At 44.1% G+C, this 17,418-nt stretch overlaps 1 protein-coding gene across 1 annotated transcript in view; it reads right to left on the bottom strand.

Annotated features, from left to right (window-relative positions):
- Window positions 1-10,590, bottom strand: part of LOC131087754 (multiple epidermal growth factor-like domains protein 6) — a 192,240-nt gene extending 181,650 nt beyond the window's left edge. Inside the window, exon 1 of the mRNA XM_058031609.1 lies at window positions 10,467-10,590. Within this exon, the coding sequence (XP_057887592.1) occupies window positions 10,467-10,561 (95 nt within the window). The 5' untranslated portion in view covers window positions 10,562-10,590. The remainder of the gene's footprint in view (window positions 1-10,466) is intronic.
- Window positions 10,591-17,418: the final 6,828 nt, after the last annotated feature.

Here is a 17,418-nt window from a genome sequence, read left to right as displayed (position 1 = left end):
GGACATCCCCCCATGTTCTTCCTCCTCTGCTGCACAACCCATACTCAATATTGCTCCATATTTCCCATTCCTCAGTGCCAACACCTCAGAGCAGAACAGGAGATGGTCACAGCCCAAATCCCTCAAACAACCAGGCTTCCCTCTCATTCCCACTGTCATCTCCATCATTTATCAATCCTTCCCACATGTCCCAGCTACCCCTTCCCTCCAGAACTACCTCCCCATTTTACACATTTAGCTGAACTTCAGAGGCATTGTTCCCAAGCCATTCTTAGCACAAAGTCTGCCATTTGTTTCCCATCCAAGGAAGATCTTTGTGTGCCCAAAATCTTGCCTGTTTTTCCTCCTTTCCATTACGTCAGTTGGTCTAATAAAACCCTTGCCTTACTTAGCAACCATGCCTCACTTAGCAGGCTTTTTAAAATGACTCTCCCTCCAGTGAATAGAACATCATGTTCTGATAATTCATGCAGATCTCCTTTTATTAGAATTGCCTAAAACTTTCCAGATAAAGGTACATTCATATGCATCGCTCTTCCATAAATAAAAGAGAGGAGCTGACAATTGTTGTAATGACACGCTGAGCCCATCCCACAAGTTCCTCCTCATGTGATATTGCCATGTTTCCAGGAATAGCAGCATTGACTTCTAGGATATGGTTAATGGGAACAAATGACGCTCACGGAACAAAACAAGCCAGCAGCAGAGTCATATGTTTATGAAGATTTATTCAAAGTAAGCCATTCCTCCTTGGTGCCCTTGGGATAATTTAAAGGCAGATATCAAAACTGCTGAAACACTATAATTAAATTGCAGCAATTGCATAACATGCAATCCCGTGCTGGCAAAGCTGGGAATCGAGCATGCCCTTTCCAACAATCCAGCATCCTCACAGCTCCCCACACACACACACAGCCAGCAGGGCAGGTTTTGGGATATCTGACTTACTGGAGAGCTCTGAACCTCAGAGCAGCTCCTGGAACGAGTGAAGGCACAATCCAGCACTGTGGCACTCTAATTAGAGGCCATCCAGGAGTGAGCAGAAGCCTCAAGTTGATGTAGTGGTGTATTAGAGAACAGCTCCTCTTTTCCTGCCCTCTGCATTCAGAAGATGTTTCTTAATGGGAGTTTAAGTGTTAAAACAAGCAAAAGTCTCAAAGGCATATTATGGGCCAGGGTTTGATTGATACAGCAGTGCCTTTAAACCCTTTTGCACTGGTGCTCTGTGCCAGCCAAGGCTAACACCAAGGCTATTATTAGCTTGTCAGTCTGACTCAGGCAAGGCAGAAAGCTCTCTTAATATTTGCATTAGGAGACTGCCCTTTAAACAAAGACACCCTACACACTCCCAGCTCAAGACTTGAGATTCTAATGAACAGATAATTAGACCAACACAGAGCAAGAGCAGCCTGGGCTAATCATCTGGCTGAGGTGCCTGTGAACCTCAGCACAACGGGAAAAGTTCAGAGAAAATTAAAAGCATCTCCAGGCGGGATGTAATTCGTTCCTGTGTTTGGAATTTTAAAGAGAAAAGGAATAGATCTACCACAAAAATTGGTTTGAGTTGGAAAGGACCTTAAAGATTACTCAGTTCTAGCCCCCTGCCATGGGCAGGGACAGATTTCACTATCCCAGGCTGCTCCAAGCCCTGGCCTTGGACACTTCCATTTGCAAAGGTCCATCACATCTCTGTGATAGGGATATTTTCTTTTTCTGCCCAACACCTGGAATGCCAAAGGAAATCTCTCATTCTACCCATCTACTTTTACCCAGCTCAACACAAGAAGCTGAAGGTAGGCAGATTTAACAGCAGTGAGAGAGCAAACACACATCAAGATATCCCTAAAGATTTCTTTCAACAGCACAAACTTTAAATCAAAACATTAACGAAGACGAATTTGGCTGTCTGATTTCAGGTCTTTCCACAGAGACTCCCTGAATGACACCACCTTCTACACTGAGTCAGACAGCTGTTAGCATCTCCCTAAAAATGAGATGTTGCAGCCTGCATTGCCTCAGCTGACGGATTTTCAGCCTGAACACTATTGATCTTCCCATAAATCAGTCAATAGACGAAACCTGTCATCAGGAGCAACTTGCTGGAATCCTGGATTTTTCAAAACACTAATTGGTTGCTGCTCCTTCCCCTTCTGCTGCTATTAAAAGTTTAGAAAACCTCAGTCTGCTTACTCAGTTTTAGTTTGAAAAGATCAAATAAGAGTTTCCTTAAGGGAACCAAGATTACAGTCAGGGCTAAACTCTCCACTGCTGTGATGATAACTGGCTTTGCACTGGAGATACGCTGGTGTTGATCTGAAAATAGTTGTACACAGCTACAAAGGATTTGGTCAGGAGCTTTTCAGGTGAACTGTCTGAATCCCCTCACACCTCCAACATCACCACTGTCTTATAAAAAAGACTTCTAGAAAGACAAGGTGGCAGCTTTCAGAAACATGTGGCACTGCAGAGGAGAAACAGCCAGCAGCATGATGTTGTGTGCAAAAGAGATGCTGATTAAAAGTTTTTAATCTATATGATCTCAATTGGAAAGGACAAAAAACTGTGTTCAAATAACACAGAATAAACTGTGTTGTTTGAACACAGGAAAATAAAAGTCAAATTGGGAAACAGAGCACAGAAACAAAAGGTCCAAAGAACAAGTTACATATATTGCCTCATATATATAAATTTTGTCTCTAGATACATATTGCTTAATTGAACACTGCTACAAAGGATTTGGTTAGGAGCTTTTCAGGTTAACTGTCTGAATCCCCTCCAACATCACCATTGTCTTATAAAAAAGACCTGCAAAAAGAAAAGGTGGCACCTTTCAGAAACATGTGGGAAATAGACCACAGAAACAAAAGGTCCAAAGAGCAAGTTACATATATTGGCTTATATATATAAATTTTGTCTCTAGATACATATTGCTTAATAATTCACAAAGGTCAGAATGACAGAAAAGGCTTTTATTTTTTTTTTTTTAAGCTGCCAAGCTCCCCTTTCTACCCTTAATCTATTTTAAGGCTCATTTCCCTGATCAAATTAATCAGCACTACCAGAGACAATTAGGACATCCTGCTCCCTTGACCACTAATCAATCCCTGCTCTCTCCCGATCCTGTATCAATATTTGTGATGTTCACAGCCCCTGTGGGACACGGCTTGCAAGCACCAGGCTCATTTAGATTAGGTCTCATTATCACTGCTGCTGTGGGCAGCAAGGTCCAGCACACCAGGCTGCCCCATCCCACAGGCTGCTAATGCACTGCCGTGTCTCACTGACATCCTCCCTCTGATTAGATGGAGCAGCCAAATAACATGAGAGTTCCTCCAGCCTCTGTGCCCTGCATCTAGATGAAGAGCAAATCGATAGGAGATGATTAATTACACACTCAGCTATTATAACAACAATGAGATTTTTGGTTCTTGCCGCTATCAAAGTGCGGCGCCCGTCGTTTACCTTCCACTTAACCATCCTCGTCCCTCCCACAGCACAGAATCATCTGTTTGGGTTGGCAAGGAAAGCAGAAGGTAAACATGCACATCCAGATCATTTAACCATGATTGGCCAAGCCACCTTTTCTTTTTTTTTTTATTTTAAAATCAGGGAGTGATTTTTATTCTTTTTTTTTTTTCTTAGCATCATGTAGATTCAATCCCCAGCAACATCCAGTTTTATAGTTCTGTTTGCCACATCCAGAAGAGCACCAGTGACCAGGCCTGCAAAGCCCCAAGCAGCACAAACACTCAGTTTTATAAAATTTAAGGACCCAGGTCCCAAGGATGTTCCTTAATTAGAAAATCATATGGGATATCACATAAAGGAGGCTAAGAAATAGTAGGCATGCAATCATCGTTAAGACGAAGCAGATAAGGGTCCAAAATCCACATTAAACTGAGGATGTAAAAGTCTGAAATCAGAGAGGGGAAGCTCTAGGTGTAATTTCACATTAATTACACCCACTGCCATTATCAGTGCCCTGTGTGTAACACCCCAGCAAACTCCAGCCCCCAGTAAACCAGCCAGGTGCACACACCTGAGCTCCCTGCAGCAGGAAGGCACAAAGGGACCCGATGTTCAAATATTAACACAAGAATCATTCCAAGTGTCACACCACATGTCACAAGGAGAGAAAGCTCGCTCTGGTTTACAGCAGGTGCCACACTGTTTGACAATGAAATGAGCTAGAAGGCACTGAAATCCTCAGTTCTGTTTCAGCAACCATATCCAGGAATTGTTCACTGCTTTTTTGGTGCCTGCCAGATTTTAGCAGTTTCAAAGCAAAACTTTTTTTTAAAGCTTACTTTTAAAAATAACATGGAATATATACCTTCCAATCAAACATGATTACATCTAATGTATGCAATATATGTAAGAAAAATCCCTACATGCCAGCATTTTAGGTGTTAAAATATTCCAAGTCTTTTACTTCCCTATAAATCATTACCTTGATACCAATGTCCATTTTTGAGGGGTTTGGGATTTTTTGTTTGGTTTGAGGTTTTTGGTTGTTTGCTTTAACATTCAGAAAACTTGGTTAAGCTAAATATTTAATTAATTTGAACCGCAGAAAAACTTACATGCATTAGTGGATTAGTGTTCAACAGTGGCAAAGTAGAAGGGGGAAAAATCTTAATTTATCTTTTGGATTACTTATGCTGAGGTTCTAAATAACCCACAGGTTCCTGGTGCTACTCTACAGAGAGAGATGGACAGGCTTGGACTCACAATTATAAAATACAAGCAATATAATGATGAGAGAAGTTTACACAGCTGTATTTTCACCCTTGATGGTGCACTGGTCAGGCAGGGAGAGCACCAGCAATTACAAACACTGAAGAGTCTCCAGAGGGCTGAGGTGTATAAAAACTTATTTACTATAGAGGAATATTCCAACCTGAAGAGCAGGCCCAAAATACCCAATTATTCCACAATTTACGGGGATTTCTTCATTAAAAAACATTACAGAGCACCCTATAAAGCCTCTTCTCAGGCACACCCTGAGACATTATACTAAATTTTCAATATTGAATTAGGTCATGTACATAAACACATGGTCTGGGCATGGCATTCTCTTCTAAACAAGATTTTGTGCCAAGCTCTGCTGTGACTTACAAAGGGAAGACCGCAAGGTGTTTCTACTGGAGATTGCAAAAGCAAGTGTCAGCGCTCTGACTTGAGCAACATTCCCCTTTCCACACACAAATATCCATCCCCAGGTGAAAGGCACTGAGATGGAGCTCAGGGCACACATCACAGCCCACAGCATCTCCCAGCAAAGGCAGAAATATCAAGTTCCCCTCTGGAACAATTAGTGATTAGTTTTAAAGCAAGGCTGGAAGCTGGAACCCAAAGCACAAGCTGCATATGTTCAGTACATCATTTTCAAATGCTTTGATTTCGCAGTAATGAAAGGAAATTTCTTTCTGCTCAGAAATAAATTAAAAGCAATAGATTTGAGAGGGGAATGTAAGCAATAACAGGCTTGGATTTCAGAGGAAGGAAATCTATTAACTGTGTTCAAAGAGAGAAGGTATTTAATTGGTGAATAACACAAGTCTGCAATATGGGCTGTTAACCCCCTGGGAGCCAAAAGTGTCACTGCCATCAAAGTTCTGCTAAAAAGTCACCTGGAGACCAGGTCTGCCACCACAGATAATCTCATCCCTCCTCACCAGGGGGTTTCTTCACATTTATTAAAAATATTCCACAGCCTGTCATACCTAGACCATGGCATGCCTACAACTAGGAAAAGCAAAACAATGCAGAAGGAAAGTCAAAGCAAAAACCAGGCAATTTTCTCAAGAAATACTGCAAAAACACATTTCAAGCACATTAAACTGTTGCATAAATAACTAAACTATAGCAACATTCCATAACAATTACACCTAAAGAAACCTGACAAGCTTTTTCCTCTTAGGGTGTATTTTTGGAGAGTAATGTGAGAAGTCCAATCCCATTAAAAGTGAAGGGGCATTCCCCTTTACTTTTTTACCTTAAATGTGCAGATTTAAGAATCATACAGTACTGTGTAAGCTACTATGATTATGAGCAGAGTGTTTCTAAACCTCTTGTGAGATTTAAAACCATTTTATGATGTCTCTGACACAAACTCAGGAGTTTCTAAAACTGGAAAATATTTACAGTTCAAGTTCATCTTTGATAAATATAACAACTTCAGGCTATCAGATTACTGTGCTGTCTTACAGCTATTTCAGAGTTTAGGAGAAAGTCTTGATCTCATTTTTCTCCTGAAGAGCAGGAAAACGTCATAAATCATAAAATCAGGAAAAGCCCAGTCCCACCACGACACTCGTTCATTATCCTCAAGTCTCCTGACAGTGAATACACTGGGGCAGAAAACGAGGAAAAGAGCGCTTTGCCATCTGTTAAAAGACTAAATTCAAAATTAATATTCCTCCAGGAGCTGTGAAACAGAAGCTTGAAGTGCCAAGTCCTGAGGAATGGATTCTGTGCTGCAGGGCTGACCAGCATGAGCTCTATCTGCTGGCAGCAGCCTGTAGTGCACGGGCTGGGAAAAAAAACCTATTTCTGTTCGGTGTGATCTTCACAAAGATCAGAAACATCTCAGTCCTCAACGGAAAATTCAAGGGTTGGGGAAATAGGGGATGAAACCACCAGGAATTTTATGCCAATGCATTTAAACCATGCTTGCTAAAATCACATTATCCAAGCCTCAAAGGCTGGAGTGAGGGTTTGCTGCAGCCCTATGGAGTCTGAGCAGACAGGAATGGGAAGAAGGGCTTCAGGTTTCAGCTGAAGACAAGTTATGCAAAATTCAGCCTAAAATCAAAATTTGCCAATGACTCTCTCAGCGGCCAGCATCACTTCAACCAAGGTTTAAAGAGAAATACTTAATCCCACTTGATTTAAAAATTTAATACAAAATTAAACTATGGTACACATTTCAATACACCACTAGCAAACCTTACTTGCACCAGAAAAACTTGCAAATTTTAACTACAAAACCTTCAAGCGTAAGATAACCCATCCAAAGAAGTGCAAGGGGATTCCACTACATTATTCAGCTCAACTGAAAAAAGAAAACATACTTTAAGCCCTTATTTAATGCCAGGAAGACAAGCTTTCCTCACACCTGCAAATTGACATCACTGGAGGTGAAAATAAAGTATATTGGCTAAACAGCCAATACATTGAGACAATTTCTCACCAAGAAATGACTACACAATCTACTTTTCACATCACTTGGACAGTATTATAACAAAATTCCAGGCTCCAGGTTTAAGTTTATCTCTGTATACTTTATGGAAGCATTTCTCATTTTGTTTTCTGCGCTGCGTTCCAAATATGCAAACTGACATGCAATTTGTTCCGCTGTAACAATCACAACTCAGAGGGAACACTTTGCACAACAGCAGTTAATTCTTGAAATGTTCAAAATAGTGGACTTTGCCTTTTTTAATTATACCTTGAAAGGAATTTTTATTTGTGTCACTTGAGGAAAGTGTCCAGAGGCACATCTGTTTGCAGTGGTGCAAAACCAGCTCTGTGCCACTGCACCCAACAGCTGGAGCAGCTGAAGGGCCAGGTTTACTCGAGGTTTGCAGATGCAGATAACATGTGGATGCTAGAGTTTCCTTTTGGGAACGTGATTTATCAGGAGGAGCACAAGAAAGCTGATACTGCCCCAAAGAATTGGAGGAGCTGGAAAGCAGTAACTCAGCCAGGAATCCACATCCAGGTGTTCCTTGGAATGCGACCAGACTGCTCGTGGATAAAGTGAAAATATGCAGATACAACGTGTGAGCAGTAAAGAAAAACAGTTTTATTGCAAGATTGAGATTGGATCCTCTAAAAGCAGAGCAGCCCCTTCAGATGCCATCCTGGACCTGCAGAGCCACAGAGCAAGGGGTTTAATGCTGACAGAACCAAACTGATCTCCTGCCTTTGGCAAGGAAATCCTCACCTGGGAACAGAGGAATCCATTCTTGAGCCCTGTCCCAGTCCCAGCTCTGAAAGGTGATATTTATTGCACAAAGGGGGTTCCCAGCACACAGCTCACAGCTCCACTGCCTCTGCTCTGCCCTGCGCCCCTGACTATGAGCAGACATCTGTACTGCTCCAGCTCCCAGGGGAATGTTTGTCTAGGAGAGGATTTACCACTTCTGACAGCAACCCAAGTCCTCCTTTGGTTCCCATTTCTGCCCTGTCCCACAGCTCCCCCTGGTCTCTAGATAACCCCCCTGATGCTAGATAACCACACATCACACTTGCATTGTCTTACACACCCCAGTTTTGGGCTAGAGAGCTCACAACAAAGTGTCAAAAATGTGCTTTTTATCATCAGACATGGCTAATTCTTCATTTAAAGGCCCAAATATGCTTTACAATGAAAATGGCATATCTGTTCTCTGGTCATTCCAGAGTTCTCTGAAGTTCTATTAGAGGATCATCAAGGGCTAATTGTATGGAAAAGCAGTTGATAGAAATATCTCATAATTCTCTAATCTGTTCTACATTAAATCTCCTCAGGGGGCTTGGAAGCAGAACACCAACATCCCCACAGATCCCTCCCATTCCTAGCTAGGAGCAAATGCTCAAGTTAGCAACGGAACAAAAACAATTATGAGGAATATCCTGTGCAGCCTCAGCCACATAAGATCTCAATCAAAACAACAGCAAAGAACACACTCGGCATGGTGTGTTCCAAGGGATCCATTTGCTGTTCTGATTTCATTGACTGCAGATGACCAAAGTCAAACCAGAATTGTTAGAAAAAGAGAATTCATTTCAAAAACCCTCCTGGACATGTCACTGTTTCTTGGTGAAAGCTGGCAGAGTCACTCCTAAGGGGTGGTGACATCTTGCATTTGTGCTCACACCAAGGTCCCTAAATAGCAAGAAAGTTTGGAGTAATACTTATACTTGCTCCAGCTTGGGAAAATCAGGAAGAAAGGCAGTAATTTCAGAATTATGACTGTTGGGAAGAGCACCGAATGCTCTGACACAGTCTGGGGGTTTGTGTGGCTGCTCCTGATTGCTGCTGGCTGACAGTGCACTGCTGCTGCCACTGACTCCAGCCCGGCAGCAACATCCTCACACAGCATCCCTTCCAGGAGGGAATGCTCCCTCTGCTCTTTCCGTGACACAGCCTTTAAAAAGGTAAAGGCAAACGAAAAATTCTTTGGAGGCAATTCACAGTTAACAGCACCTCCAGCCTCAAAAGTGCAGAATCATAGTTATTACTGCTGTCAAATGCAAACAGATTAATGTAGGCCAATGCTATTCCTCCTCCTGATGGAGTAATTGCTCAGAAAGAGAGCACAAAGCATGCCTGAAAGGAACACAGAGCACTTTTAACAAAGGAAAATGTTTTACCACAGAATGAGCTTAACTTCTCTAAGCACTGTGATGAATACTTCGTGCTCCAGCAAAGTGGAGTAATATAAACCACCTTAAAAGCACTTCTGGTAAATGCCGTGTAAATATGTATTGCATAGAAAGCCAATGAGCAATAGGCTTGGAAATCTCAATTTTCAGACAGAATAGAGAACTAAACTGAAAGCAGATACAAGACATTAATTATGAAAGAGTGGCATGAAGTTGATGAAGATAAAACCCAGGAAGACAAGAGAGGTTAGAAATTAGGCTATACACAGATATTTGAAAAGGTTGCTTTGAGAGGGGGGTACAACATTCCTTAAAACACAAGTTGAGAAAGGTACACAAGGAAAAGTAAAGGTACACAGGAAACAGTTTCCATCAACATTCAATTTCAACACGCGAAAACTTTAACGGAGATTTCGTGCAGGCGGCCAGCTACTCCCTTCTAGAACCCGACCAGAGAACCATCTCGGACACAAACATTCCACCGCGTTTACAACAAAGAGCGTTTGCTGCCCACACCGCGCAGAGCCCCTCGGAGAAAGTTCCCCGGCGCCGCTGCAGCCGCACACGTGCGGGCCCGGCTCTTTGTGCGCTCCCGGCCGCGGCAGGATGGAGGGATGGATGGGATGGATGCTCCTCACTCCCTGACCTTCCCGCACGGATCCCCGGTCTCTGTCCTGCTGCTCTCCCCACGCTGATAGCACAGGCAGGAGCTGCCTTCACCTCTCACAGCAAAGCCAAGCCCAGCCCAGCGCTCCCTCACGGAGCCCCGCAGGCCCAGCCAGGACAGCCCCGCGGCTTGGGGGATGCGCGGAGTTGCGGCGAACCCACCCAAACTTTCCCCGGAGCCGAGGGGAGCCGAGGGGAGCAGGAGCCCCCCGGCAGGGCCACAGGCGGCGTGTCCCGGCCGAGCCCGCACACTCACACGGCCCCGCACAGACACTCACACAGCCCCGCACAGACACTCACACAGCCCCGCACAGACACTCACACGCTCCCACAGCCCCGCACAGCCAGTCCCACAGCCCCGCACAGACACTCACACGCTCCCACAGCCCCACACAGCCAGTCCCACAGCCCGCACGGACACTCACATGCCCCGCAGCAGCCGCGGCCCCACGGCCAGAGCGCAGCCCAGCAGCGCGGACAGCAGCAGCAGCAGCAGCAGCAGCGCTGGCCCGGCCCGCATGGCGCTGCGGGGAGCGAGGCTGGAGCAGCACCGACACCCGCAGCAGTAGCAGGAACAGCAGCGGCAGAAGCAGCAGCCCCGGCCCCCAAATCATTTAAAGCGGCGGCAGAGCCGCGCCACGGGCGGGGCGGCCCCGGCCCGGCCCCATCCCCGCCCCGCCGGGCCCGCCCCGCAGCGCGAAGAGCCATGCCGAGCCGAGCCGAGCCTAGCCTAGCCTAGCCTAGCCTAGCCGAGCCGAGCCGAGCCGAGCCGTGCCGTGCCGTGCCGTGCCGTGCCGTGCCCAGCCCGTGTCCCGTGCCCCGGGAGCTCCCCGCGGGAACGCTGCTGTGCTCCTCCTGCAAAGGGAGCTTCCCCTGCTCCGCATCCCGCGGGGATCAGCTCCGGCAGGAGATGCGCAGGGATGTTCTCCATGCCCGTGCAGTCTCCGGCCGCCCGCCCTGCTCTCCCTGCACTGCCGGGATGCTGACGGACACGGATCTTGGCCGCTCTTTATTTCCTCTGGCCCTTCTTTGTTCTGTGCAGGATGCCCAGTGCAATCGCGTCTGAGCGCTTCCGAGAGGTAACAGTGAAAATAAACGCGTTGAACATCTTGAGGGAGGGATAACACCGCTGCAGCCGAGAGTTAGAGACAGCAAGAACATAAAACTGGGAACTCAGGAGTGGTTTTTAAATCGCAGGGCTGCCTGCTGTCCTCCAGATCATCCTCTCATCTTTATGATCTCTCCAGACCTTTAGTGCTGTCAAAACACAACTCTTTCCCCTTTACTGCTGAGAGAAGGGAGACCAACTGACCTGGAAAGGGAGCTGTGCATAGTAGCACATAAAAAATTGAGAAAAACACACCTTAAGCGTTTCATGATCTAATGCAGGTCTCCAGGTGCATTACAGCACAGCTTCCCTCTCTCCAGAGAGCTGTGACTAACCAGACCCTGGGCTGTGAACAGCAGATGGGCCCTGAGCCAGCCAGGGCTAAAATCTGCGATTCCTTCCCTTGGTCTCGCCTTGCTCTGAGGGAGCTCCTGCACAAGCCTGTGACAGGCACAGCTGGGTGGGTGCACCAGCATCCTCACCAGCCAGCAGTCAGCCTCTGCTTCACAGAGCATTCATTCGTCTCCCTCGCAGCCCTGTAACACGATACACCCACTTCTCATTTTCCACACACTTTACAAGTGGTTTCCTGTATGGTTTTTATTTTTCCAAGGCCTTCGCTGGAGTAGGTAAACATTTACCATTCATAACAAGAAAACTGGTTTTATATTGTTCATTGCTTTGAAGCTTGCATGGACATGATCCCTTGGAGATTTTATCAACTGATTTCTTTTTCATGGGGAAGAAAACTCACAGCTGTTATCTGGCCTTCGAGCAGAATAATTGTACCCTGAAATTTCCAATGAATGGCTGAGGCTTTCTTGTGTCTGGAGTAGTTTTAACTCCACAGGACCTTGTGTTGAGCTAATCTCATTACCTCCCGCAGAGAATATAGTTTTTAATAATTTTATTTCTTAAACCCCAGAAAATCTTTCTTCATTAAATAATAGACCTTCATTATGTCAAGGCTGAGTGTTCATTATGTCCTGTGATGTCATCCCAACCTGGATTATTTTTAGGATCAGATCATGGCAAAATAGCAAAAGATCTCATTCCTCGGTTGTTGGGGATTTTTCCAGGAGAGGTAAATTAGTCTTTAAAAAATACTTTAATTTTTTCCATCTTAAGGAACTTAAACTATTCAACATTGTTCTTCAAAGCTGTGTGTGATCATTACAAACTATACACAACATTTATTATCCCCACTTGTTAGGAATAATGGACCAGCAACATGCGAACTGGGAGGTACTGAAATGCAGAGTGAAGGCCACTTAAGAGATGAGACCTTTGCCTGGGGGCCACACAGCAAAATGCAGCTGCAGCCAAACCCTGGGGTAAAAAATCTCTCCTTTCTGAGGAGACTTCAGCTGCTGTGACCTTGGCATTGTCCTGAGCTCCAAAGCCAACCCGGCCAGTGCAATGTGCTCTTCTCACAAATCCAATGCTTTCTCCTCTGCTGTGTTTTATTTGAGAATATCCTGCAGAGCTGTTGGCTTTAATGGGATGACTCCCATGGGTAGAGTTGCAGCATTGGTGGAAGGAGTTTCAAAGCCTCCTGAGATAATTGATCTGCTGGGATCCCAAGTCAGTTAAACCTTCAGACCTGACTCAGAGGTAGAAGCTGACTCATTTATTCCACTTTTTACACTGGGCTCAGGGAACAGCATTAGTGACTCCTTTATATTCCACATCCTTGCTATGACCAACCAGGCACCTTCCTGCTGTCCTGAAATTTATTTTCTATAACTTCTGCATCTTTGACCTCAGCATCTACAAACAGCACCCTGGCCACTACCAAAGCAGTCACTGGACAGGTTGAGCAGAGTGAACCTTTTCCTGGCTGGGAAAAGGAGTAAATTAAATTGCATCTTGCTCAGCTAAACCAGCTTTTGAGCTGAGCAGGTAAAGTGCCAATTCCCCTTGGTGGCTTTGTGCAGTTATAATGGGATGCAATTGCCTGGAGTACAAGTGGTTAGGGGAAAAAGAAAACAGCTCGTGCCCTCCATATAGTACTGAAGGACTTTCTAAGGGATGGAAATTGCATTATTCTCTTCTCCTGGTGATCAGAAAATTGTTCTGTCACATTCCAGTGCAATCCAAATTCAGCACATTATTTACAACAACGTCCAGATCACAAATTCTGTAAAAGATTTGGTATCTCTCATAATCTTTCATCCCATCCTCTCCACTTTAAAGCATATTTCCCCCCTCATTAGCATTTTAATTTTGATGTGTAATTTCCTACAAACAGGCTGTGACAGTTGTTGTGTATCCCCAAGCATGAACGAGTGTTGCCCAAAACTTTGAGTCAGTGTCACGCCATCCTGTTCTATTTTCATTTTTCTGTCTAATTCTCAGTATCTCCATTGCCAGTCTTTTTAAATTGTAGCTAGTTACAGGCTTTAACAGTCCAATCTGATATAAAGAAATTTTCGTGCAGAGATTGTAATTAGGAAGGCTGAGCTCTGTTCTGTTATTAGCAGAATTGTGATTTTTGGAGTGGTGGGTTAATTGCTAATAACCATATGCAATGCTTCTGTCAAGATGTTTCCCATTACAGTAATTAACTTAGCAGCTGGGGTAACAGACATTTACCATTTGTCTTCACAGTATCCCTGATTTAGGATTGCTCCAAAACCCTTTTTGGGCTCTGTGTGTTCAATTCCCAGGTGGAAGATGAAAAAGAGGGGAAGCTGAGGAGGGGAGATCTGGGAAGAGCAATAGTACCTGTTTCAGATGTGATGTGTCTGTCAGTGGATCCTCAGGAATTCTGGATTTTTCTTCACTAATCCCAGCCTTGGACCATCATTTTCATCAGCACCAACAGAATGGAGAGCATGGCAGAGCAGCCTAAACCAGAGATTGTTTTCAGAAATGATTACTCAGCTGCTCAAATTAATCTGATCATTATTGAGGATTTATTAAATGAAAAGTGCAGAATTTTTCATTGCCTATTCATATCCTTAAACCCCAAAATCCCTGTGGTAGGGGATTTTTTTTCTTCATGTTTTGTAGTCAACTATACAGATATAAACATTTTTTGTTAATTACTTCCTTTCTGTGCTGTCTCACTGGAGCTCCTTCTTCCACAGAGTTGTGCCAGAATTACAGTAATATTGTTAAGTATATGGCCAACCTGAAAATTAAGAAGAAAATAAAGTTGTTCTCTGCAGCCAGATCACACGACAGAACAGTAGCAGTTCTGTTGATTTAATTCATCAACACAATATATTGAAGTAATTCATTTTGTTTACGAGATAATTTTAAAGACTTTTAAAACCATGATGCCAGATTTATCCTTTTTTTTTTTTTCTTTTTAAAGTTTGATCTGGCCAGAGCAAATTCTGTACAATGCTACATTAAAGAATGTTTGTTAATACCCTTAAAGATGTAAAGCAGCATGCCAAGGGCACGGGAAGCTTTCTGTGTTGCAAGGAATTGGCTTTGCTCCACTGCAAGGAATTGGGGAATGCTAATTTACAGCAACTGAGGATCTGGCCCGTGTTGTTAATCATAATTATGGACTTATTTTGGGAGGTGCATTTTCCAAACTAGTTGGGGGAGACAAGAAAATTAAGTTAAAATTATTTTCTTCCACAGGAGGTAAAAGCAGGACATAAATAAATACTTGGTGTGGCAGTAGATCTTTAAAACCGACAATAGTTTCTGGCACTGCAGCGTCCTGTGATATTTTTTCCTCCAGCACATAATAGTAAGTTTCTGATAATAGTGCTCACAGACAGCTTTGATTATAACCACTTGTCAGGGAATGGATAACTAGGAAAATAACACCATATTCAACTGTAAAAAATGCTGCCTGGAGTGCATTAACAGAGTGATAATTTCTGCTAATAGCAGCCTCCGAACCCCATCCATTAGCTTGGAGCTGAAATCCCTGCTTAATTTCTGTCCTTGCGAGCATTTCTGCCCTCTGACCCTCTGTCCCGTTCCTTGGGAGCAGCAGAGCCATCCAAGAGTGAGGACAAATCCGTGTGTGAGCACTGTGGTGGGCCATGGGGACAGGGACACTGCTCGTGGGCAGGGGTGTTTGTTCGGTAGGTTTGCATTATTTGGGAATTCTCTGCCAGCATCCTGCTCCTTCCCCGGCCTCCTCCTCCTCCTCCTCCCCCCTGCCAGCTGGAGTCACCAGCTGCACTCTCCCAGTGCCACAGGAGTTTGGGTTTCAGTCGTGTTCCTTAAGAGGAGAGGGCAGGGAGGGAAAATAGAAAAGGTCTGAACAATTCAACCCCCAGAGCAGTGGGATCAGAGAATCACAGGGTTGTTAAGGTTGGAAAAGACGTTCGGCACCATCAAAATCCACTGTCAGCCACCTCTGCATTCACCACTAAACCATGTCCCCAAGTGCCACATCCTCAGGCTTTTTGGACACTTCAGGGACAGTGACCCCACCACTGCCCTGGGAGGTTTGTTCCAATGCTTACGACCCTTTCCACAAAGAAATTTTCCCTAAAATCAACTGTAAATGTCCCCTGGCAATACTTAGGACCTTTTCTTCTTCTCCTGTGGGACTCCCCTCACTACAACCTCCCCTCAATAAGGTGTCCCCTCACCCCACTGTCTCTCCAAACAGAAAAATGTTCAAACAAAGTATTTCTGTATTTCTTTTTGACATAATTAGCAGAAGCCCGTTGATATTCGAGTCAGGAGGATATTTCTGTAGGGACCCATTACATCTGATTGGGAAAATAAAATGTTACCCACATCTCAATTACTTCTATAAAGACCACTGATCTCATTCCTGAGCTTTTCTCTTCAGCATTAGTTAACCAAAACTCTGGTAAGAACAGGCTCTTGACAATATAATCCTAAAATAAGTTTTATGTTGGCAAGCAATAGCAACTGGGAGTACTTTCATCTATTTCTGGGTTTGGGATAACGACACTCCAATGAGTGGACAATCTGGTGTGCTTGTGTACATTCCAATTAAAATCACACACTGGGGGGCAGGTCACATCTTCTCTGACCTACACAGGTGAGAGCCAAATGTACCTCTAAATTTAATGCAGCTATTCCAGCCTTAACACAAAGGAAATAATTAGGGTTTAGAAAGTTTAGAGCAATCCATTTTTTGGCATAGCTGTGTATTACTAAATATTTTCTAGGAGGAACTATTTTATTTGATTTTTGACAATTTTTTTTTTCACAGTCATCTTCTTTTAGCCACACTGATACCCACCTGAAAGCAGCTGAACAAGCAACTCATTCAAAAATTTAGCAGAGAACCTTCATGCTTGTTCATTCAGAGAAACCAAATTTGGGATATTCATGCTAGGGGTGTTTAAAGGTTCATCAAGCCAGGAGATACTGGGAGCCCTTGGAGGCTTGGCCAATCTGATTATCAAATATTCCTGATCCATCCAGAGGACAGGAAATTTCAGAGAGTTATCCTCTAAGAAAATTGAAACAAATAAATGAAAATACCAAAAAAAAACCCCAAAAAACCAAAACAAGAAACTCTTAAAATATATGATAAAAGAGGTTTGCTGGCCCTGATGAATTTTTCAGTTGGTTCACAGCACAGCTCAGTGAGTGCCAGGGCAGCACTAAAGGGATGAAGTCAATCACACAAAGCAGGCACTAACAACACTCCAGCAGCCTCAGCCTGTTAAACCCCAGCCTCAGCCAGCACTGATACTTCAATCATCCTAATTTATCCTCCGGGGTAGGCAGCCCCCTCAAAATTTGGGTTTTAGATGTTCGAGCTGGCAACTCTCATCTACATCACTGAAAACGCAGTCACAAAATAAATCAAAGTGAAAGAGGGCTCAGAAGTGGGATTCTCCTCAGGGCTTGCCCATCCCTTTGGGACTGCTGGTGGATCTCAGATGTGAGCTGCCTGAGCTCCCCCCTTTGTCTGACACAGTGCTGAGCACATCACTGGCACTTAAAATACTGAAATTCAAAGGAATAAACGCTTTGTTTGTTTGCTTGCAATTAGGAGCTAATGAAATCCCAGGAATACACTTGCAGGTGCTTTGTCACAGAACTGAAACTCAGTAGCGTGTAGCAGGGTGTACCTTCCCTCTCTGTCTGTTCTGCTGACACAACTAGACCACACTTCATTCTCCCAAAGACATTAGAGCATTACTTTACTGGTTTTTCCTCCAAATTACCTGCCTGGCTACTGTCACCATTGATCTTTTAAGTCCTTGACTGAGTAATCAGTCAGAGAGCTAATTAATGTAGTGGCTTGGAGGGAAGGATGAAATGAAAAAGGAGATTTTTTTCCCTTATTCTTGATGTTTTTA

This window comes from Melospiza georgiana, chromosome 10 (genome assembly GCF_028018845.1).
Source record: "Melospiza georgiana isolate bMelGeo1 chromosome 10, bMelGeo1.pri, whole genome shotgun sequence".
Classification (NCBI taxonomy): domain Eukaryota; kingdom Metazoa; phylum Chordata; class Aves; order Passeriformes; family Passerellidae; genus Melospiza; species Melospiza georgiana.
This window is presented reverse-complemented; position numbering and strand designations above follow the sequence as displayed.